Genomic DNA, 26,732 nt, shown 5'->3' with positions numbered 1-26,732 from the left:
AATTTGAAAGACATAAATATGTCCACGACATTTTTTGTTACACTTGATGCAACTTCCCTTTACACAAGTATTGATCAGGAAATAGGAATTGATTTATTTAGGGAATATTTGACTGGTTGCACTGATTTTGACAATGACAAGATCAACACTGTCTGTGTTTTGATGGAGACAATTTTGGATAGCAACTTTTTTAAGTTTGGATCTTGCATTTTTCAGCAGATTTCTGGTGTACCTATGGGTTCCAGGGTTGCTCCCTCCTTTGCCAATCTTGCTATGGCCATGTGGGAGATAAAATATCTTATAACACACCCTATGGCCAGGTACATCTTATTTTATAGGCGTTATATTGATGATTTGTTTTTTTTTTAAGGCAAGGGAGCCTTGAAAGCTTTCACCAATTTTTGTATGAATTGAAGTGGTTCCATGAGTTTTTTTTTTAAGTTTACCCTAGGTGGTTTTTGGCAAAGTAATAGACTTCCTTGACATTCATTTGGAACTACTTGATGACAAGTTTGGATTTAGTACTAGCATTTATAGGAAGTCTACCTTTATCAACCAGTACCTGCACAGGGAGAGTCTCCACCCTCAGGATATGAAAAGAGGGGTGGTCAAGGGACAACTCATTAGGTTGAGTCGATTGACGAGTGAAGATTCCATCTTTAACTTTGAAGTCAACAAACTTGTTGGATTTTTCATGCAAAGAGGGTATAACCTTTTTTGGTTATGGAAAATCATTGATGAAGTTGCATCTTTACGTGAGAGTACAGTAAGTCCCACTTTGAGAGGTAATTATAGTGTGGAGGCCAGGGTCAAATACAACAACATGGTGTTTGAGTTAGCCTTCCCATTACCCATTTCTGATGGGATGGTCATCATTAGGGGTGTAATAAAAGAGAAATGGAAGGTTTTGCTTAGACATTCTGAATTAGTGAAAGTCTTGGGTAACAAAGCTTTGTTCACTTATAAAAAGGCACATAATATAAAAAGTATTTTTGAAGGAACAAGAATAGGGTCACACAATGGTTGTAAAGACCCTGTTGGAACTTTTGCTTGTAGTCATTGCAAGCAGTGCAGATACACAGCTAACTCAGGTTCTATAGAACTGAAACATTACAACAGAGTTTTGTGGGCAAAGGATAGGTTCACTTGTGATTCTGTTGGTATTGTTTATCCTGCAGTAACTCATGCACCAGTTTTTACATGGGTAAAACCATCACATCACTAACTAGAAGGATTTATGAACATGTTTTGGCAATGAGAAATAAGGATAGGAATAATGCATTGGCGCGTCATGTTTAACAATGTAATAGTTTTAAAAAAATTCACATTCTTTGTTCTGGAAAAGGTTGATTATGGTCCTTTGGTGGGCAATTTTAAAGCTTTATTAGAGTGTAGGAAAACAAAATGGCAGATAGCCTTAAGAGCAGATTACCTACCGGGACTCAATGAGACTATTAACACTAAGTGTTTTTTCCAGTTACAAAGGTTTTGACATGGTCTGCAAAGTGACCAGTCTTTTTATGACAAGTTCTTTTAGTAGAATGTCTGAATTTTATGACTTATATGAATAAGTTTAGTATTTTACATGATATTAGTATTTTATATTTTTAAATTATTATGATTAATTAGTGGTGATTAAATAATTCATTGGAAGTATTTTGTCATTGGATGCTTTTTGCACGTCATGTATTTAAGGGTGGTTTGATGTTCTTGTATTTATTCTGAAGAAGTTTGTGGTATCATATTAAATGAATGAAAGCTTAAGAATTGTCATCTGGTTCCTTTTTCTGGCTTGTGACTGGCTGCTACTTTCTCAGTTTTACATTGTTTTCTCCTGCAAGAACTTGAACAAGTCTGCTACTGCAGTCCCAGACAAAGCCTTCTAAGAGACCATCCATTAATTTAGCCATAAAGTCATCTGGAAGTGGTTGAAGCCTCAACCAGGAGTATCTCTGCAATACAGGGTCAGAAGCAGATGCTCTAGCAGATGGTTCATCTGCATCATAGTTGCACTTAAGCCCCCGGAAGTGATGAGAGCTGCGACTTAACTTCCGAATCAGGAAGGTCAGAAAGAAGCTAAGTAGTCTGTGAAAGGACAGCCAAAGCATACTTGGTCATATGGGTTTAGTAACTGACAGCACAGGAAGCCAGGGTGGCGGAGGTATAAATCATTTTCCCAGTCTTTCCACGATCTTACTTTCTTTGCCTGAACAGAGAAGAGAAGTGATGGCACTAGTCTAGAAGGTTTTAGGAGATCCTCCTAATCTCTACCTCCTTACTCTAACCATACTTCTTAGCTTCTATCTGTCTTTCAAAATGCTTACTACTGTCCATCTACACCATGTTCATGTAAATACCATTGTGCATAGAGTTTATTGCTGCTACTTTTATATATTTTTGCATACAGAATATACGGTTGTTTCAGTACTGTCATTCTGCAACTAGAACTCAACTGCATTAATAGTGGAGTTTATCTTGCATGTATAACTTCTTGTTACTATATTCTTGTAAGTATATCTCGGTGTAATTTTTTTGTAATTTTTACCCGTATATGAATCTTTTCTCCTCGGGTCTCCACTGAAAATGGGCCTCTGGCTCAGTTGGACTAACCAGGTTAACAGATGACAATAAATAAATAATAAATGTATCAGCAGCCACAGAAACAGTCACTGGATCTGCTGATGGACATTTGTAAAAAAAATTTACAGTCCTCTGGAACTTTATAGAACCTATCTGGCCTTTTACGGACAGGGGCTTAAGAGTCTGGAGTCTTTGATGCAGAAGAAAAGGCATCAAAAAAGCTGGTAAAAAAGAGATACAGCAGAAGGAGAGGGAGAATCCATTTGAAGCAAGTCATAGTACCTTTTCTGCACCTCAGAAACCTAAGAGCAATCCCACTTAAAATACACCCTCATCCTGGTAATAGTATCCCCAAAGGCTATACCTTCACCAGGAGACTGTGCGTCAGGGAAGGCATACTAAAATGGGGAGGTAATCTGAGCAGAACAGCCCAAGGATTCATCCTGTGAGGAATCCTCCTCTTCAGAAGAATCCTGCAGTGTGATCATTTTCTGTGGTGAAGAAGTTAGAGGACTAGGAAGGAAAGCACCGGAGGGAGGTTTAAGGGATATAAAGGTACTGAACAAGCCTTGTGTGAAGGCTTGCAGGTGGGTCCTGAGGAGCAGAAACACGTTTGGTTTTCTGCTTCTTCTTAAGAGGAAGATCAGCCTTGTGAAAGGTGGAAGGACCGGACATAGGCCTACATTCAATGACATTCATCAATACTTCCTCCCTTACTAAAATTTGTGGAATGTCTCGAGGTCCTTCTGAAATAATGAGCCTCAGTTCCCCCTGTTCATTCAAAGCAGATATCTGCAAAGCCTCGGAGGATGTGCTGATGACAGGATCCCTTGCGGCCTCCAAAGTGGTATGTGCTTTAGGAGTCTGACCTGAAATCCGGATGGTTCTCCAGGCCTTCATCAACCTCAAGAGAGACTTCTGTAGGGGGAGGCCAGCTTCAGGCCTAACTTTCTTAGCCTTCTTCATAGCAGGCTCAGCAGAAAACCCCAAGGGTACCCTCCATAACATTAAGCACTAACCTTTTCTGTCTTTGACTCTCAAGATAAATATTAAGAGAGGAAAAGAGGCTATGCAGGGTCTTAGGAATGAAAGCTTTACAGATAAGGTAAAGACTTGCGGTCGTGGTTGAGCCCTAAGCAAAAGAGACACTGAATTGTGACTGTCTTTTATGTGGAGTTTGTCTTCCACACTGGTATTTGCACTTTTTGAATGACATGTAACCTCACAACAAATAAGCAGCAGCAAAATATAAAAGAAAAAACCCAATGGGGCATTTATTTGAACTCTTGTATCCAGCAAACAACTTGGGCTAGCAGACTGATGATCATAGATGGCATTTGGACTGGTGACAGAGAAGTTCTGAAGGTAGTACATGCGGATGTCACTTTTATGGCCTATGCTGTCTGCTGGCCTCTGTGCGACACCCCACGTACCTTGCAGTGGTTAAAGTCTTCTGTATACTGGCCGAATGTCGGGTCTGCCTTTGGCAGTGAATCCCCCATGTTAAGAATACTGCAAGGTAAGAATAGAAGGACATCTGGCTTCTGCATTTGGTTTGTACCAAACTGTTCACAGTAGTCAAAGCCACTGATTTACGTTTACTAAAATAATGACTTTTGCATTAACTGAAATTCCATGCATTATGTTGATGATTGTTACTTTGGTTTCCAGTCGGCACAGTTAGTATTTTTGTAATCTTTGTGGTTTATACAACTTGATCACAAACAGATTTTTTTCTTTAAAAACAAAAACAAATTTTTGTGCGTCTTAAATAGATTAAAAGCAAAATTTAAAAACTGGAATACTAAATTCTTTTAGAAGAAATTAAAGTTTTGTTGAAAGAGCATCCTGATCTAAAATGCTAGATTCTATGAATTCCTTTGTACGAATTTTACAGGATTTTAGTAGAAAAAGGAAAAACATTGTTTAAATTGATGGCCAACATTTTGTAATAGGTTACCCTAAAGATGATAGGGTAAGATTATATTAAAGTCTTAGTCACTAGGAGAAAACAGCATTGCAAAACATGAGTGTGAAATCACTTGTCCACACCTTGTTGTATGTAGCTGGGCATGATTCTATCAGCTGAGTTCAACTCGCTGATACTGAACCTCCCAGTTGCTTTTTTTCCATAGGAAATTAGTGGTAGTGCAGTTTGTCAGTGTGTACTGGTAACTTTTTACTTGTGTTCGCAACTTGGTTTCTCTGTGCCGGTACTTCTGTGGAGTTAGCATATGTGGAGGGCAAACCCCTCAGAATGTCTGGGGGCTTTTTCCTCCACACAAGCATTGGAAGGGGGATGTCCCCTGCAAAAAATGCTGACATTTAGTTTTTTTGTCGGGTTAAATTCATGACCAGTCGTGCTCAACAAGTTAGTTCCTCGCCAAGTTTTAATTTAGCAAGTCATAGCGGAAGCACATAAACACCCCAGGCAACTATTATACCAGCAGTGTTGAAATTCACCCTGTAGTAGCAGCATAAAACAAATCATGCTTATGTTAAACTATTACGCCCAAGGATATGTGAATACACATTTCTTTACTCAGGTGAGTCCATTTTTCTTCTGAGCATCTCTCAGGAACATTAACTTACTGATGCCAGAATACCTGCAAGGGTCTAATCTTATGCCCACAACATATGGTAGACTTGTGAATAACTTGCTCCGAAATAGGTCTGCGCACATAGGGTGATTGTCCCCTTCATCCAGCCCTAGCTGTGTCCCTGTTTTCTACATGTGGGGTGTACTAGGGAAGAAATAGGAATAAGGCTGCAAATATAAATATGACATTTCTGGCTTAGTTCCTGTTGATACTAGTCTTTTGAAGACAAGTATTGTACTATAATCATTTGGTTGTCAGAAAATTAGAAGCGTGCAGTAGCTAAAAAATCTTATTATTTTTCAGTAGGAAAATGAGGACAAAAGTAGGAAGCAAGTGATTGAATATCAAGTGTAGCGTGCCAGAAGCAACATTTAACCAGATAATCAGTTCTGAAGTATGTGAACAGTGGAAGAAAAATACATGTTATGTATATATCAACAACATCTTTAAATAACAACAGTGCATAGTGAATTATCTAGGACTGGTGAAAAAGCTTGCTACTTATTTACTTCTAGCTAGAGGAAGGAGTTAGTTTCTTGGCCTTTAGGAGAGCACATACAGACAAACCACAAGTGATATCACTTTAGTGCAGTAAATTAGAATTGCACAATTATTTTGCATAAGCAATGTACAAAACATTATATACAACTTTATCTTCAGATGCTTACTATTACTTAGCACAGTGGTGTGTCACAATTCTATACTTAAGCCTGTTTTTTTATAAAGTACAGGCACATAAACATGCCTAAGTACAACCACTTTGGCACATAAACATGCCTAAGTACAACCACTTTGCAAGCCAGATTTGAGGTTCACCATGTGATGCATCAGTCTGCAGAGACACACTGGGAGATTCAAGTGGCTTTGTGGGTTTCAAAGTTGGGAAACCTAGAGTAGACCACCACCCATGTACAAACCTACAGGTTATGGTACCAAGCTACAATGAAACAAAGATAAAGGGGCTGCTGCAATTTACAAGAAAGCAGCTTTTGGTCAACATTTACAGAAGGATGGAGATGGTAACAGTACAACAATAACAGTGCAAATGATGGCAATAGCCAGACTCTGCACTGATGGCCTGCTATTTGTAAATTGTTCTGTCAATGATAGTTGCCTCATTTAAGTGAGTGTTGTGTTCACTACTGCACAATGCCAGTCTAGCTTTGTCCTCCTCATTTAGATTAGCCTTCTCTTCAACCACCTCTCCAGTTACTTGAAGCTGTTAACCTGTTCCAATATTTTCTCTTCTATCTCAGTTTTCAGCTCCTTTTGATTTCCCCCATTTGTTGCTATTACAACTGTCATGTCAGTACTCAGTTTCATTGCATGTGTATTCAGTTTTGCATTCTACTCCCCTATCCTTTGCTGAAGTTCTTGTTCAGAGTCTGTCTGTAAGGCTACATAGTCTGCATACAGCAATTTTGTTAATCTGTCCCATCCGACCTCTTTGCTAATGTAGCTCATCACTAGTATGAATAGCAGTAAGTTCAGAGCTGAACCCTGACACACACCCACTCCCGCTGGGAATTCCTCTGCGATTCCAATAACTGTCCATGCTTGTATTTTTGGGTCCTTTTACATAATTTGCACTAATTTTGCCAGTGCTTCTGGGACTTTAAACCATCACAGGACTGACCAAATCAGCTTTTTTGGGACCTTGTGATATGCTTTCTCCAAGTCTAGAAATGCCCAAGTTGGACTCTTTCCTCATCTCTAGCCTCTTCTTTACTATCTGTCACACTGCAAACATCAGGCCAGATGTGCTGCTCCTCATCTGAATCCAAACTATTCATCTTCCATCTTACTTTCTATTCATTTTATCAATCACCCCTTCCAGAACTTTCATGCGGTATGACAAGTGTTTGACACCTCTCTACTGCCCACAGTTGATAATGTCCCCTTTGCTCTTGTATACTGGCAGTAGAATGCTTATTAAGCAGTCATCTGGCATATGCTTCTTTCGCCATACTTTTAGGAGTACCTTATGTTGTCATTTCCTCCTAAATCACCCAACATCTTGATGATGCCTGCCATGACCTCATTGAGCCTGCTACTTTCCCCTGACTTCACTTTGCTTAATGTTGTTGTTACTTCTTCTAGGGTGGGCTCATTCATTGCTGGCTCTGTCTGGAGCAGTACAGCTTCTGTGGGGTTCTCTTCATGTGGAAGCTGCTGGAAGTACTCCTTCCATCTTCCTTGGATGTTCAGTAGACTGGGGAGAAGTTGCTTGATGACTATTTTCTTTATCTGCCTGTTTTTGCCTTGCAATTTTTTTTTGAGTTTCTTCATGATATCTATGAGCATACCTTGCAACTGTCTATATTTTTGCAGAATGTCCAGATTTATGGCACATACTTTTAGTCCATTCTTCATAAAATCTGTGGTTTTATGTCAAATCACTGAAGACCGAAGTCATTAAATAATGACAGACATTTAATTTTAATGCTTCATATTCTTCAGAAAATGCCTGCTAATGCAAAACCTATTATTGTAATAACTTTCTAAGTTTATAAGAGCAGTATTTAAAATCGGTCCTTATTTTTGGGCCTATGTCCCCCTGTTATTTTTGGCTCTGTCCAGATTTCTTGCCCTAAGAAATTGAGAGGTATGCTATTGAGTAACTTTCCAGAAGCTAGCAGAGTATCTGCCAGACAGGTATGCACTCCAAAAGAAGTTATAAAAAGCTTACTCAAGTGCTGGGTGCAGTTAAAGATTCCCTTACACCACTTTTTAACTCCTCACCAATCAGCAGATATAAGATCCTGGACAATAAGAGGAAAGCCAAGGTGGCATCACTCCATGGTGGGGGAGTACAACTGACCCAAAAAATTTCAGCTTGACATGCCCGACTTCACTAGCAGGGAAAACATGTTAAATATTCTGAAGGAAAGAAAGATTACACTCCTGGAAATAAACAAAATCCAGGATAAATATCAGTGAGGAATTCTGGAAAATAAGTCACATTAGACAAACCTGGTTTAGTTTTATGACTGAGTTATGGAGGAACATGACAAATGTAACTAAACTGACTGATAATAAAAAGTTGATAACGGACTGATGCATAAATCTAAGGGACACGTTATAGGGATTAAACTGATTAATTGTGCAGATAGGTAACTTGGGTGAGGAAAAGCAGGAAGTAGTACTCTGGTGAGCCATCTCAAGGAAAGAAAAAAGTGAAGTTCCACTGAGGGTTGGTCATGGGACCAAAGCTCTTTGGTATTTTAGGTGAAAATAACATGAAAAACATTGAGCACAGCATTGCCTTAATTGTAGATTAACACTGAAAGGACAGTATAGGATGGTGGGGAATGTCCGACTGGTAGTGCGTATGGGATGTGATAGCTCAATAAGGAAAATGTAAAACATTTTGCCTGATCTCAAATAATCCCAAAATGGACTACCACCTAGAAGGAGTGACACTAAAATGGACAGATCTGGAAAAATACCTTTGTATGATACTAATTTTAAGAAAGAACCACCAAGTACAAACTGAGGAAGCAATAACCAAGGCTAGGAAGCCGCTGGAAAGTATTCAAGAAAAAAGAGGTTTTATTGCCTGTTTACAGATCCCCCAGTCAAGTCACAGCTGGGATACTTTTCTGGTGTTCAACTTATGTTGAGGATACGGATTTATTCCAACAGGTACAAAGAAAGGCTACAATGGTGAAAGAGTATGATAAAGAGGATATGAGGTCCAAAACTATTCACACCTGATGAAAGACAAGAACAGTGAGACATGGTATGGACACACAGGATAGTTATATAACACTAAGATAAAATACAGAGAACAGGGAGACATGGTATGGATACACAGGATAGTTACATAACACTAAGATAACATACAGAGAACAGGAACACATGGTATGGATACACAGGATAGTTATATAACACCAAGATAAAATACAAAGAACAGGAACACATGGTATAGACACACAGGATAGTTATATAACACTAAGATAAAATACAGAGAACAGGGAGACATGGTATGGATACACAGGATAGTTATATAACACTAAGATAACATACAAAGAACAGGAACACATGGTATAAACACACAGGATAGTTATATAACACTAAGATAAAATACAGAGAACAGGGAGACATGGTATGGATACACAGGATAGTTATATAACACTAAGATAAAATACAGAGAACAGGAACACATGGTATAGACACACAGGATAGTTATATAACACTAAGATAAAATACAGAGAACAGGGAGACATGGTATGGATACACAGGATAGTTATATAACACTAAGATAAAATACAGAGAACAGGGAGACATGGTATGGATACACAGGATAGTTATATAACACTAAGATAAAATACAGACAACAGGGAGACATGGTATGGACACACAGGATAGTTATATAACACTAAGATAACATACATAGAACAGGAAGACATGGTATGGATACACAGGATAGTTATATAACACTAAGATAACATACAGAGAACAGGGAGACATGGTATGGATACACAGGATAGTTATATAATACTAAGATAACATACAGAGAACACGGAGACATGGTATGGATACACAGGATAGTTATATAACACTAAGATAACATACAGAGAACAGGGAGACATGGTATGGACACACAGGATAGTTATATAACACTAGGATAAAATACAAAGAACAGGGAGACATGGTATGGATACACAGGATAGTTATATAACACTAACATAAAATACAGAGAACAGGAAGACATGGTATGGATACACAGGATAGTTATATAACACTAAGATAACATACAGAGAACAGGGAGACATGGTATGGACACACAGGATAGTTATATAACACTAGGATAAAATACAAAGAACAGGGAGACATGGTATGGATACACAGGATAGTTATATAACACTAACATAAAATACAGAGAACAGGAAGACATGGTATGGATACACAGGATAGTTATATAACACTAAGATAACATACAGAGAACAGGGAGACATGGTATGGACACATAGGATAGTTATATAACACTAAGATAAAATACAGAGAACAGGGAGACATGGTATGGATACACAGGATAGTTACATAACACTAAGATAACATACAGAGAACAGGAACACATGGTATGGATACACAGGATAGTTATATAACACCAAGATAAAATACAAAGAACAGGAACACATGGTATAGACACACAGGATAGTTATATAACACTAAGATAAAATACAGAGAACAGGGAGACATGGTATGGATACACAGGATAGTTATATAACACTAAGATAACATACAAAGAACAGGAACACATGGTATAAACACACAGGATAGTTATATAACACTAAGATAAAATACAGAGAACAGGGAGACATGGTATGGATACACAGGATAGTTATATAACACTAAGATAAAATACAGAGAACAGGAACACATGGTATAGACACACAGGATAGTTATATAACACTAAGATAAAATACAGAGAACAGGGAGACATGGTATGGATACACAGGATAGTTATATAACACTAAGATAAAATACAGAGAACAGGGAGACATGGTATGGATACACAGGATAGTTATATAACACTAAGATAAAATACAGACAACAGGGAGACATGGTATGGACACACAGGATAGTTATATAACACTAAGATAACATACATAGAACAGGAAGACATGGTATGGATACACAGGATAGTTATATAACACTAAGATAACATACAGAGAAGAGGGAGACATGGTATGGATACACAGGATAGTTATATAATACTAAGATAACATACAGAGAACACGGAGACATGGTATGGATACACAGGATAGTTATATAACACTAAGATAACATACAGAGAACAGGGAGACATGGTATGGACACACAGGATAGTTATATAACACTAGGATAAAATAGAAAGAACAGGGAGACATGGTATGGATACGCAGGATAGTTATATAACACTAACATAAAATACAGAGAACAGGAAGACATGGTATGGATACACAGGATAGTTATATAACACTAAGATAACATACCGAGAACAGGGAGACATGGTATGGATACACAGGATAGTTATAGAACACTAAGATAAAATACAGAGAACAGGGAGACATGGTATGGATACACAGGGTAGTTATATAACACTAAGATAAAATACAGAGAACAGGAACACATGGTATGGATACACAGGATAGTTATATAACACTAAGATAACATACAGAGGACAGGGAGACATGGTATGGATACACAGGATAGTTATATAACACTAAGATAAAATACAGAGAACAGGGAGACATGGTATGGACACACAGGATAGTTATATAACACTAAGATAACATACATAGAACAGGGAGACATGGTATGGATACACAGGATAGTTATATAACACTAAGATAACATACAGAGAACAGGAACATATGGTATGGATACACAGGATAGTTATATAACACTAAGATAACATACAGAGAACAGGGAGACATGGTATGGATACACAGGATAGTTATATAACACTAAGATAACATACAGAGAACAGGAACACATGGTATGGATACACAGGATAGTTATATAACACTAAGATAACATACAGAGAACAGGGAGACATGGTATGGATACACAGGATAGTTATATAACACTAAGATAACATACAGAGAACAGGGAGACATGGTATGGATACACAGGATAGTTATATAACACTAAGATAACATACAGAGAACAGGAAAACATGGTATGGATACACAGGATAGTTATATAACACTAAGATAAAATACAGGGAGACATGGTATGGATACACAGGATAGTTATATAACACTAAGATAACATACAGAGAACAGGAACACATGGTATAGACACACAGGATAGTTATATAACACTAAGATAAAATACAGAGAACAGGGAGACATGGTATGGATACACAGGATAGTTATATAACACTAAGATAACATACAGAGAACAGTGAGACATGTTATGGACACACAGAATAGTTATATAACACTAAGATAACATACAGAGAACAGTGAGACATGGTATAGACACACAGGATAGTTATATAACACTAAGATAAAATACAGAGAACAGGGAGACATGGTATGGATACACAGGATAGTTATATAACACTAAGATAACATACAGAGAACAGGGAGACATGGTATGGACACACAGGATAGTTATATAACACTAAGGTAAAATACAGAGAACAGGGAGACATGGTATGGATACACAGGATAGTTATATAACACTAAGATAAAATACAGAGAACAGGGAGACATGGTATGGATACACAGGATAGTTATATAACACTAAGATAACATACAGAGAACAGGAACATATGGTATGGATACACAGGATAGTTATATAACACTAAGATAACATACAGAGAACAGGGAGACATGGTATGGATACACAGGATAGTTATATAACACTAAGATAAAATACAGGGAGACATGGTATGGATACACAGGATAGTTATATAACACTAAGATAACATACAGAGAACAGGAACACATGGTATAGACACACGGGATAGTTATATAACACTAAGATAACATACAGAGAACAGGAACACATGGTATAGACACAAAGGATAGTTATATAACACTAAGATAAAATACAGAGAACAGGAACACATGGTATAGACACAGGATAGTTATATAACACTAAGATAACATACAGAGAACAGGGATACATGGTATGGACACACAGAATAGTTATATAACACTAAGATAACATACAGAGAACAGGAACACATGGTATAGACACACAGGATAGTTATATGACACTAAGATAAAATACAGAGAACAGGGAGACATGGTATGGATACACAGGATAGTTATATAACACTAAGATAACATACAGAGAACAGGGAGACATGGTATGGACACAGGATAGTTATATAACACTAAGGTAAAATACAGAGAACAGGGAGACATGGTATGGATACACAGGATAGTTATATAACACTAAGATAAAATACAGAGAACAGGGAGACATGGTATGGATACACAGGACAGTTATATAACACTAAGATAAAATACAGAGAACAGGGAGACATGGTATGGATACACAGGATAGTTACATAACACTAAGATAACATACAGAGAACAGGAACACATGGTATAGACACACAGGATAGTTATATAACACTAAGATAAAATACAGAGAACAGGAACACATGGTATAGACACACAGGATAGTTATATAACACTAAGATAAAATACAGAGACAGGGAGACATGGTATGGACACACAGGATAGTTATATAACACTAAGATAACATACATAGAACAGGGAGACATGGTATAGATACACAGGATAGTTATATAACACTAAGATAACATACAGAGAACAGGGAGACATGGTATGGATACACAGGAGAGTTATATAACACTAAGATAACATGCAGAGAACAGGGAGACATGGTATGGATACACAGGATAGTTATATAACACCAAGATAACATACAGAGAACAGGGAGACATGGTATGGATACACAGGATAGTTATATAACACTAAGATAACATACAGAGAACAGGGAGACATGGTATGGACACACAGGATAGTTATTTAACACTAAGATAACATACAGAGAACAGGGAGACATGGTATGGATACACAGCATAGTTATATAACACTAAGATAACATACAGAGAACAGGGAGACATGGTATGGATACACAGGATAGTTATATAACACTAAGATAACACACAGAGAACAGGAACACATGGTATAGACACACAGGATAGTTATATAACACTAAGATAAAATACAGAGAACAGGGAGACATGGTATGGATACACAGGATAGTTATATAACACTAAGATAACATACAGAGAACAGGGAGACATGGTATGGACACACAGGATAGTTATATAACACTAAGGTAAAATACAGAGAACAGGGAGACATGGTATGGATACACAGGATAGTTATATAACACTAAGATAAAATACAGAGAACAGGGAGACATGGTATGGATACACAGGATAGTTATATAACACTAAGATAACATACAGAGAACAGGAACATATGGTATGGATACACAGGATAGTTATATAACACTAAGATAACATACAGAGAACAGGGAGACATGGTATGGATACACAGGATAGTTATATAACACTAAGATAACATACAGAGAACAGGAACACATGGTATGGATACACTGGATAGTTATATAACACTAAGATAACATACAGAGAACAGGGAGACATGGTATGGATACACAGGATAGTTATATAACACTAAGATAAAATACAGAGAACAGGGAGACATGGTATGGATACACAGGATAGTTATATAACACTAAGATAAAATACAGAGAACAGGGAGACATGGTATGGATACACAGGATAGTTATATAACACTAAGATAACATACAGAGAACAGGGAGACATGGTATGGACACACAGAATAGTTATATAACACTAAGATAACATACAGAGAACAGGAACACATGGTATAGACACACAGGATAGTTATATAACACTAAGATAAAATACAGAGAACAGGGAGACATGGTATGGATACACAGGATAGTTATATAACACTAAGATAACATACAGAGAACAGGGAGACATGGTATGGAGACACAGTATAGTTATATAACACTAAGGTAAAATACAGAGAACAGGGAGACATGGTATGGATACACAGGATAGTTATATAACACTAAGATAACATACAGAGAACAGGGAGACATGGTATGGACACACAGGATAGTTATATAACACTAAGATAACATACAGAGAACAGGAACACATGGTATGGATACACAGGATAGTTATATAACACTAAGATAACATACAGAGAACAGGGAGACATGGTATGGACACACAGGATAGTTATATAACACTAAGATAAAATACAGAGAACAGGGAGACATGGTATGGATACACAGGATAGTTATATAACACTAAGATAACATACAGAGAACAGGAACACATGGTATAGACACACAGGATAGTTATATAATGACAGACATTTAATTTTAATGCTTCATATTCTTCAGAAAATGCCTGCTAATGCAAAACCTATTATTGTAATAACTTTCTAAGTTTATAAGAGCAGTATTTAAAATCGGTCACTAATTAACACTAAGATAACATACAGAGAATGGGGACACATGGTATTGGCACACAGGATAGTTATATAGGTTCACAGGTGTGTACTAGGCTAATGGCCCCAGAGCCTTTACAAGCTTAACTCAAAAAAATTGCCCAGGTACCGTACCACCCAATGGCCCCTATCCAGTAGGGCAACTGGAGTGATCCCTGGGGAGAAATTTCTGTTACCCATCCACTCATCAAGATTTCTCTTGAAGATGGCCAGGAAGGTGCTCTGCTTAACATTAATGGGAAGCTTATTCCAGAGTATGGGCAGCCTTTGGGAGATGAACCTATCCCTCCAGCATGTTCTGTTAATTGTGGTAATGAGGTTGTGATCTCTGGAGCATGTGGCACAGGGGGATTGGGGTTTCTTTAGGTGTAGCATTTCAAGTAGGGCTGGGTTGGACATGTGTTTGTAAGTCAAGCAGAGATTACCTCTATGTAGACGATAAGAGACTGTGAACAGCTGAAGTTTCTTGAGTCTGTCCATGAAGGACATGTGTTTAAGGCCTAGGATTCTTTTTGTGAGGTGCTTTTGTGGCCTCTGCAGCTGTTATAGGTGTTTGGCCAGGTACATGCCAAACTGTGTGTTAATGATTGGTCTAATGAAGGATGAGTAGAGGGATGATGACCACTTTCTTCCTGGATACGAAACCTTTGGTTACAAGATGCACCACGTAGAAGGACTTTCTGACCACAGTGGCAAAGTGGTGGTCGAAGGTGAGGTGGTTGTCAACCTGGGTGCCCAGATCTCTTATGGCCCCTTCAGTGTTCAGTGGGCTCCAATCAATGTGGTAATTCATGGGAACTGAGTTTTTTCCAAAGGGGATGATAACACATGTTTTGGCATTAAGCTTCAGGCCATGGTTTCAGCACCAGTCATTGGTCTCAGAGAGGCCTTTTTGTAGGATGTCTGCATCATTTGGGGAGTTGATAATGACTCCTAGCTTGCAGTCATCAGCGAACTTGGTCAGCCAGAGTCCTTCTGTGTTGGCCTGGACTTCTGAGAAGTATATGCCAAACAGGAGAGAGCCCAAGACTGAGCCCTGTGGGACTCCACTCATGACTGGCTGACAGTCTGACTTGGAATATGCAACTTTCACTCTGTGAGTCCTGTCTGTGAGCCAATTTGCAACCCACCTAGTGATGTAAGGATTGATACCTAGTTTGGTGAGTTTATCAATGATACCTGAATGGGGAATGGTATCAACAGCCTTGGCCAGGTTGAGGTAGGCTGTATGCACTGCCTTACCCTCATCCACAGCCTTGGTGACTGCCTCAAAGAAGTCACCAGGTTCAGCAAGCAGGATCTTCCCTTGACAAAGCCAAACTGTGTGGGCTCAAGAGTTTGGAGAGTGCCTATATCTTTGTTAAGCAGGTCCATGATGATGAGCTCCATAGCTTTGCATACCAGACTGTCAGGATAATGAGGTGATAGTTCCCAGGGTCTGTAGTTGTTCCCCTTTATGGAGTGGGATGACTGTAGCAGTGTGCCATTCATTAGGGACATGGCCTGATGTAAGGCTGTGATTAAACAGGGCACACAGATGTGGTGCCAGTTCATTTTGTAGCTCATGTAGGATGCAGACAGGGATATTATCAGGTCCCATGGACACACTATTCTTGGCTTTGGACAATGCAGATTTTACCTGTGCTGCAGAAATTGTGTGTACCAGGCTTTCTTCTTGTATTGTGATAGGGCCCTTGGGAGGGGAAAGAGGGGTAAAGTTGACAATGAATCTGTCGGCCAGTATGTTGGCTGTATCTGTTGGCTCAGTATAGTAGGTACCACTGCACATTAACTCAGAGCAGATCTGGGTATTGCCTTGGAGGTTTTTGATACAACTATAGAAGGCTTTGTGGTTGTTTTTGATGTCAGCTGCAATTCTGCTTTCATAGCTGGCTTTAGAGGATTTAATAAGGGAGCTCAGCTTTTTGTTGAGACTGATAAGGAAGGTTTTCCAGTCTTGTGGCTTCATTTTTTTCTGCAACAGTTTCTTCCTTCTGTTGTAGAGTTTACTGATGACTGGGGACCACCAGATTGGCTTCCTTTTTTTGGAGGAGAGTGTCTTAGTTCTATTTAGTATGGCAAGGTCCATGCATTTGTGTACGTGCTCGTACAGTGCATTGGTGTATGATTCGGCAGTCATGCAGCTATTTTCCATTGGCATGCGTGCAGAGAAGTTAGCCACCTCTGTTTTTTAGGAGCTCAAAGTCAACTTTAGAGAAGTTTTTCAGGGTGGTCACCTTAATGCAGGTTGTAGGTCAGATGGAGATTTCCATGGTGATCAGTTTGTGCTCAGATTTAACAAGGGAGGGACTATAGATGTGGAGCAATGGTCTCCCATGTTGGTGATAACCAAGTTGAGGATGATGCTTCCTCTAGTGAGAGTCAGAATGAGCTGGTCCAGGGCATTGGAATTGATAAAGTCCAGAAAGTGTTGAGCCTGTACATTGGTACTTGAATAGTTTTCCCAGTTGATGAAGGGTAGTTGAAGGTATCCAGTATGAGAGTATTGGGTTGGACCTGGATAGATTCCTTAGATTGCTTAGGAACTTAGAGTGAGAGTAGAGGGATATGTTTGGGGTTCTGTAGCAGGCTATGACTTGTATCACCATCTTACCCAGTGTTAGTTGTACCTGAAGTATCTCGGATGCATTATGCTGGGCTACCAGTCTAGAGGTGTGCGTATTCTTGAAGAATATGGAAAGACCACCGCCTTTGGAGCAGTGGTGCTCCAACAGTAAGATAACATACAGAGAATGGGGACACATGGCATGGATACACAGGATAGTTATAGAATAGTGAGACAATATACAGAGAATGGGGAGACATGGTATGGATACACAGGATAATTACAGAACAGTAAGATAATATACAGAGAACAAGGACACATGGTATGGGCACACAGGATAGTTATATAACAATAAGATAACATACAGGTGGCAGGGGGATGGGCTAGGGGTATAGCCAAATATAAGCCATGTGTGCTATGGTAAATACTTTTATTTATTTTTTAATAGCCTATATTGTACATTTAGGCATGCTAGAATTAAAATAAAATGACATTCTCCTTTTCAGAATAACTGAAAAAACATGTTTTTTTTTGCTTATGTTTGTCACTGAGCTTTTTTTTCTCCACTAATAAAAAGATGAACAGTTACTTGTGGTAAGGAGGCAACAGGGGGGGGCTCGTATTTTTTTTTACTGGAGTACAATTCTAAAATTCCTGGTTATGCCCTATGGTGGATGTCTACTGATCAAGGGTAGAAAGTTCAATCTCAAAATTAGAAAGATTTCAGAGAAAGAGTAGAGGAAAAAATAACAGTGTTTTAGCTTTTAATGGACTTTAACAGACTACTTCAAGAACATCTGGCATGAGAGAGGGCATGTAATGGACACTGCTACACCAAAACGGCAAACTTTGTAATGTAAAGCATGTATTCACAAAAGATCTCAAGCTGCCAATTCCGGAGTCATCAAATGCAATACATATGTTGAAATCCAGAAATTATAGTAAGTTTAAACTGAAAGCAAGATCGTGAAATACAAATTTAATTCCAAAAATGTAACTGAAAACCAGATATCTGACAGAGTTTTCCTATATAGAAGACCAGTATCCTCCATGTCCCAGTGTGGGAGGGGAGCTCTGTACCCCCCCCCCCCACAATCCTATTTTCAAAACATATTAATTTCAAGATTGTATTACCTAAATTTAGTTGACTCGCCCTAGGATTCAAAAAAGACTCACCACTCATGCTATTTCACTGATGTAGGTTGAACAATTAGCAGCATAGTGAGAAAATGTGACTCAGAGCTATGTATGGCAACAATGTAAAAGATGGAAATTATTGGCTCATTACCTTGTCTCTCAATTGAACACTAGCACTGCCATCTGAATTTACTAGTGTGCTCCTAGTGGTCCATGCAGCTGATAAGTAAAGCCACTCTGTGCAACCCACAACCACACTCCTAGCCATTCTCGTGCACACTTATTCTCTAGCAAACAACCCATACACACACACAGACACACACACAGACGCACACACACACACACACACACACACACACACACACACACACACACACACACACACATCCACACTTGTGATTCTGCAGCTAACCTCCTTCCAGTGTAACCACTCAAGCGTAAACACACATGCATGCATATACACCCCCACACTCATTCATGCAGCCTGATTTATGCCTCTACACACACACATCTATATACACATCTAAAGCTACACAGCACTAACACCCCCCCAATCCCACCTCTTTGCTGAATATACCTGCACTGTGAGTACTCCCTTAAGAGTGAATAGGTGACCAATGTGTTTTTGTAGTGGTCACTCTATCCTCCTGTAGTAAAATTCTATTTGTCAAGCAAATGAGGAGCTTTCAACATTTATGGGGGAAAACACATGGCTAATAAGCAGTAGCATGTGGTTTTCTGCCATGAGACCATTTTCCGTACTGTGGGGTCATGCGAGGGCAAAACCTCAGTAGCAGCAGAGCAGTCTTTGAATTCAAAAGGCTTTGTGTAGTGCAGAAACGTTCTGTAACATCACTTCTGCATTACGCTAAGCCTTTCCAAATTTCAGGGTTAGTTTTCCAGCAAAACTAACTATTCCCCTTACTCTGTAGATCAGTGATCTTGGAGATGGTCACACCTCTCAACCTCTTAGCCCAAGAAATCTGAACAAAGCTTGATATAATGGGGGGACAAAGGCCCAAAAATAGGGGCAGATTTTAAATATTGCTCTTACAAACTTAGAAAGTTGCTAGAATAACAGGGCTTGTGCTAAAATGGATTTTCTGAAGGATGTGATGTCTGAAATTCAAACGCCTGCCATTATTTAGTGATTTCATTATGAAGAACAGTCCAAAATTTTGAGGAAAAATCCGGACAGTTGAGAGGTATTGAGATGGTATATACAGTAAAATGAATTATGGGTAAAGTACCGCATAAAAGGTACAGTGGGTTGTTGCTATCTGGAAAAAAAGTGAATTTATGTTTTTATATTTTAGATCTATACTCCATTTACCCATGGGGTTCATTTTGCAAATGTCAGTATCTTACAGTGAGTTGTATCTTTTAGACATTTGCAACTATTAGAATTCATTGAATCATTTGCCTATATGCTACATTTTTATTTTTAAATTGTATGTTGTGAATATTTATATTATTAACCTGTTTATATTACTAAATTGTGATGCCTTTTCTTTATATCATTACAAATGTTTTTTTTTATTTTAATTATTTCAGTTCGTTAACCAGAGTAGGAACAATGATCATAATGGATCATTTTTATTCTCAGCCCAGGTACAAAAAAAAATATTGGAAGATACAATGAAACTTTTGTAATGATACAGAAAAATATAAATACTAATGCATGAATTTAAGTCATAGGTTCATAAAAAAGTTCTAAGCAGTCTCTGATTCCTCTTAGCTTGAATGATATATTTAAACAGATACATGCCAAAATGTGCATTAGATTCAATAATGGATTTGATGAGGTATCAGTAAAGGGGTATTAAGACTTATTTGGAATTGGAGATGATTTGACAATTAGATGAGCTTGATAAAATGTTTTCCAAACTACTATGGAGACATGATAGTCAAATGATAAAGAATTGTCAAAGAGTGTGTCCAGATCTCTTATAACAGTATCACCTATATAATATGTGAGAGTATTTTATCAAAATGAACTGTGCTATACATTTTCACAAATAATCTGAGGTCATTGTCATTGCATCAATTGTTAACATGGTATAACCAATGTTGGGGTAATTGTGGGTCAGTGGAAGACCAAATACCACCATACAATTTGCAGTCATCTGCAAGCTTAGACATCTCTAGGCCAGGAGTGTTGGCTTGAAGGTCTGAGAAACAGAAGCCAAACAGGACAGGGCCCAACTATGAGCCCTGAGGTCCACCACTGGTAGCATTTTTTGCTTTTAGAAGTAGCACCTGTGACTCTAACCACAGGCAGTTATCTGCCAAACAACATAAGGATTTACATTCAGTTTTATAAGTAGTCAATTATGTCTTCATGGGGAGTAGTGTTAAAGGCTTTGGCCAGGTACAGATTAATGAAGTTTGAGATAAGCTCCATAGCTTTACATGGGGCCTTATAATGGCTGTTTCCAGGCTTCAGAAATCTAACCAGTGAAGAGGATTACATTAAAGAGGATAAACAGGGATTCAGATAGGCCATATCTGGCACTGAGACTCACTCAGGCAACTTGGTATATTGACAAAAACCATAAATAAGGTGCTCTTAGCTTTTGAGAGAGTGAGAGAACTTGTTGCACAGTAACTAAGGGGTGGGGGATGCTGGGATTGTGGTACCTGTGGAATAGCTAAAACTGTAGTTGAAGTAAAATTTCCACTAAAATTGTCATCAAGGATAATTGCCATTTCCTTTGGGTCAATGTGCACAGTATTACTGTAGACTGGCTCTGAACACTGTTCGCAGTATTATTGTGAACTGGCTCTGAACATTGCTGTCTATTAGTTCTTAACTTCCTGATATAGTTAAAGAAAGATTTTTTAGTCATTTTTGGCTCTAGTGGCAATTATAAGCTCATATTCAGCTTTGAATTTCTAATAGTTTCCTTAAGCATTTTAGTATTCAACCACAAGGGATTGTTTTTAAATTTCTTATATTTGGTGTGGACAGGGGTTGCCTTATAACTAGGCATAGATAGCAGCTTTATTAATGAGACTCATCAGTGGAGGATTACAGTGGAATTTATTTAGGTCATCAAGTAACTGAAGAAGGTTTGCTTTTGAGAAGTCCCTAAACTCAGAGGTATTTACATAGGAGAAGTATCACCAGTTTTAAAGGAAAAGGTCACTGATTTATGGTACAATTTAACAAGGCAGGGTGACGTACATGGAAAGGTACAAGAAGTGGCCATATTTGTGAAGACATGATCAAGGATACTGGGGCCCCTAGTAGGTTGGTTAACTATTTGTAAAAGGGAGTTAGCATTTATAATGCCAAGGAAATGTTAGGCATTCCAAACAATGACAATGTAGGTCCGCCAGTTTATTGACTGATGGTTGAACTCCTGCAGTAGATAGAAAGGTGTTTTGATTTGTTTAATAGGGATTTCAGCTAATGTGTTAAGACAGCTATTGTGTCCAGATGGAGGCATACAGTGTGTTCTATAAATTGCTGTAAAGTGGTAATTAATCTAATTTATGGTGATTTGGACTTCTTGAAGTTCAAACATGATGTCAAGGAATCTTATTTGAGGTGATGATATCCTTGTAAAATATTGATACTCCAAAACAACTGCCAGTAGGTCTGAGGACATGATAGGCACTATACCTAGAAACAGAGGAAGTACTTTCATTGTTCTGAAACCACGTCTCACTAACTATACATGTATAAATGTGTTCAAGACACAGCAGAGCCTCAACCTGTTTTTTTAAGACATCCTGCTTTTAGTAGAGCCACATTAATATGCTCAAAATTAGAATTTACTAGGTCAGAATGTTCAGGAGATTTAGTCTACCTTAAAAAAGGCACTACGGAGGTAGCAAAGACTTTAGCCAGAATTCAAAACCTCGGTAAAAGTGGTGGAAGACCATCCATGCTAAAGCAGAAAGACTTGTCACTCACCTTATCCCAAGCTGACACATATGGGATCACCTTAGATGTAGCGAGTTAATAAAGTCAATTATCTTACGTTTGAATCTTGGCACAATTATGGGTGAGATGGGAAAGACTGCTGTAATAGTGCATTGTGTGTATTATACACTAGTAAGTAGGGTTTGCTCTTATACCTGCATTATGGAAAAGAGGTTGTAAAAAATTTTAGGGACTGTTAATAAAATAGCATTCTACTAATGAAATAATATTCTTTTAAAAGATTAAGTGCACAGAGATATATAGATACTAGATTTTTGTTGTTGCTTGTTTAATGTGGATGAGTTTTATTAGATTTATTTTGTTTCAACATAATCATTTGTTAAATTTATCTGTAATAGTATCTTATCTGCCCAAAATTATCATTCATGCAGCAAGTTACTAAGAATATGCAATGGTTGCAAGTAGAACTGTGTTGATATGTCTCTGAAATTAGTTTCCATGAGAACACGGTCATCAAAATGAAGCAGAATGTCATATGATGCTGAACAGGGCTATTTTTGTCACTTGCTTAATAAGGTAATTAGCACTAACACAATTATATTCCAAATTCATCAAATTCCATGTCATTAAGAAATGTGATAATACTCTAAAACAATCTATCTTAATTGTCTAATCTCAGCAGTAAAGAAGACCACACTATAAAATGTTACTAAGAAATCCTGGTCACAACACTCACAGCTAGCTTGTTTTTAATTATATTACACTTCATCTTGGACAAAAGGCCAGGAAGCTTCTCTTATCTATTGCAATTTCTAGCTAGTCACAGAATGATGTGCAGTTGAACGGAATGAAGCAATTTCCAGAAAAAAACTCACCTAACACTTTCATCCTGTACTTCTTTTGAGCAGAACCAGCTTCATTGGTTGCTCTGCATACATAATCTCCAGCATCTGAGGAGGAAACTAAACCAATCAGAAGAGACCCATTTTCCAGTACAGCAATACCTGCTTCATTACCAGAAAGTTCCAGACCATTCCTTATCCACTGAATTACAGGTGGTGGAGTGCCTAGAAAGAGATTAAGGATACTAGTAAACTTGTGTCATCATTCAGTGAATATTTTTATTTTTCTTTTCTTTCCTTAAACCAAAAATATCAACCAAAATAAAACAAATTAAATAACACAGATGTAAAGGTTTCCAAAATCTGCAGGAAGAAGGAAACAATGTAAGTTAGAGACAGAAAATGACTACAGCAGTATATTGAACACAAAGGTACCTGTTAGAAACTATAAGAATTGTGTTGACTTATCTCTCCAATGGGCATGCATCACATCTTATATAAAAAGCAATGTGCCTTACATCGATAACCTCAAGAAAATTCTAACTGCTATAGCAGTTAAGTTAGACTTTAAATATTTCAGGCATAACACAGCTGCATGGGAGATGTTGGCAAATAGACAGGGTGGTTCAGAAGACGACACTAGGGAGGGAACAGTGTGGATTGACCATCTGTAGCATGCAATTTATTATAATAGAAGACAGAGGTATACAATGGAGCACAGCAAATTCCAATATAAAAATATATGAAAATGGGTGATGCAAGATGCTTCTAGCTAAAATGGCAGAAAAAGGAGTTCTACTGCATCAGTGTAGCTGCATGGGTTAACTAGAGGCCCACGAGAGAAAAACAAACAGCCTCACAACAGGGTAAATTGGATACAAAGAAAACATGCTTAGGATCATTCCAGAGCACATTTCCCATACCATAATGACTCAATTATGGACTCGACCTTCAGAAACTAAAGCATAGGGCAAGAAGTAAACTTATGAAAGTGATAGAGGGAGTCAGAAGCTTGGTGGGTGTAACATATAGCTTGCTTGGTAAAGGATCACCTGTACCTCTCATATCAAACTGGCTAAAGCATTTGCTGACTCCTAATGCCTTTTTTAAACAGAGTCCAGTTGATGGACATTTCAAACTAACACACATACCAGCCTCAAAATCAGATTACATTATGGTGGATCTCCTTAATGCCAGAGGTCTGAACAATAAACTGCCTGATCTTGAAGCACTCCTGCATTTGGAAAACATCCATGTCTTTGTAGTTACTGGAACATGGTTTAAATGTAAAAAGGGTCATTGTTCCCCTGTACTTGACACTCATTAGACCCATTATAGAATACAATGTCCCTTTTGGAATGTACCTCACAAGACATCTGCAGCAGCTGGAAAGGCCACAGAAGTACCTCACAAAGAGGATTACTGGCCTCAAACAAATGCCCTACACTGACCATCTCAAAAAACTCCAGCTTTACCCCGTAGCATATTGCCTACTCCGAGGTGATCTCTGCCTAATGTATAAAGCTATGTCAAGCTATGTCAAACCCAGAGCTGTTGGACATGCTACACCTAAAGAAATCCCAATCCCTCCAAGCTACACGCTCTAGGGACCTAAACTTTGTCACCACAATAAATAGGACATGCTGGAGGGATAGATTCCTGTCCCTGAGACTTTCCATACTCTGGAACAGGCTACCCATCTATGTCAAGCAAAGTTTTTCATTAGCACTCTTCAAGAAAAATCTTGATGAGTGGATGGGAAATAGGAAATACACCCCGGGGGATCACTTATGTGTCGCTGCTCGACAGTGGCACAGGAAAATAACTTTCTTGGGTGGCATAAGCCAGGGAACCTTGTTGGCTAGGCTTACGTAGGCCCTTGGGCCGATAGCCTATTACCAACCTATGAACCTAAGAGAACGCTCCCTCTACACCAGGACTTTAAACTTTTCATGCCTTCAGGCCCAATGGAATCTGTGGTAGAGTCTCCATGTTTGACAAGAAACATATTACCCTCCAGGCAGATACCTACAGACTCAAACTGAACTCAATGAACAACTGATCACTCTAGGTATGATTAATTATAATCTGATAGCTTGTTACAGAATTCATTCTTTGTTTCCTGATGTTCACAAAAAATTCCTGAGTGATCTAAACGATGTCCCTCTTAACAAAAACTCCCTTATTTTCATTGCCTTTAACTGCCCTTCAATAAACTGAGACACCTATATATAATTTTGTTTGAATGCCTTTAGTGCTAGTACTACAGCCATCAACTCTTTGACATTTGTGTGCAATTTCCACATATTGTTGTTACACATGCCCTGGATCTGCAGATCCCCAACACAAGCCCCTTATATGAAGTCAAAGGAGCAAAACACAGACTGCAGAACATCCCTGATTTTGTCTCATATTTTGTCCTGTTCCTTGTAAAGTTTTTATTGTTTGGTAAATCACTGAGGATTAAAGTCACACTGTAATATGATTTTCGTACTTTTACAATTCACAAAATGCATGTTGGTGTAAAAGCTGTTGTTCTATTAACTGTCTAAATAAATTACAGTTGCATTTAAAAATTGTTCCTGATTTAGGGATGTGCTCCCTGTTATTTTTGGCTTTGTCAAGAATTCTTGAACAAAAAGGTTGAGAGGCCTGCCAAGGATTCTGTGGGTAGGGATAACCTTGGTGTGATTAAAAGGCACTCCTTACTTGAAATGTACCTAGTTTTGTCCACCATGAGATCTCTTGTTTGATACAGAATAAAAGGTGGGTAGTGATGTTCACAGATTGGGTATGTTGACATCTGTTTCTGAGGTTCAACTGCAGCTTCCTCATATGGCGCCTTGCCAGGGGTACCAAGAGTATGCAAGATGCCATATAATACAGAATATTGAATAATTCCTTTGTTGTGATACAGATCTTCTCTAATATGGTCTGGAGGAAATGGGATAAGATGAAGACCTTGCCTTCAGTTAGGAAGGCTTTCTGCTGATGTGACCCAATAAGGGTCACAGGGCAATAAAGTTCTTGCTTAAATTTTTCAGAACAAAAACACTCAAT

General features: G+C 38.3%; 1 protein-coding gene across 2 annotated transcripts in view; it reads right to left on the bottom strand.

The window, feature by feature from the left end:
* The window catches only part of HMCN2 (hemicentin 2), a 2,554,053-nt gene that overhangs the window by 1,583,975 nt on the left and 943,346 nt on the right, over nucleotides 1–26,732 (bottom strand). For both annotated transcript variants that reach the window (XM_044058392.1, XM_044058391.1), the window contains exon 26: nucleotides 23,706–23,897. In XM_044058392.1, the coding sequence (XP_043914327.1) occupies nucleotides 23,706–23,897 (192 nt within the window). The remainder of the gene's footprint in view (nucleotides 1–23,705; nucleotides 23,898–26,732) is intronic.

This window comes from Protopterus annectens, chromosome 16.part0, assembly GCF_019279795.1.
Source record: "Protopterus annectens isolate FY-2018-M chromosome 16.part0, PAN1.0, whole genome shotgun sequence".
In the NCBI taxonomy this organism is placed as follows: domain Eukaryota; kingdom Metazoa; phylum Chordata; order Ceratodontiformes; family Protopteridae; genus Protopterus; species Protopterus annectens.
This window is presented reverse-complemented; position numbering and strand designations above follow the sequence as displayed.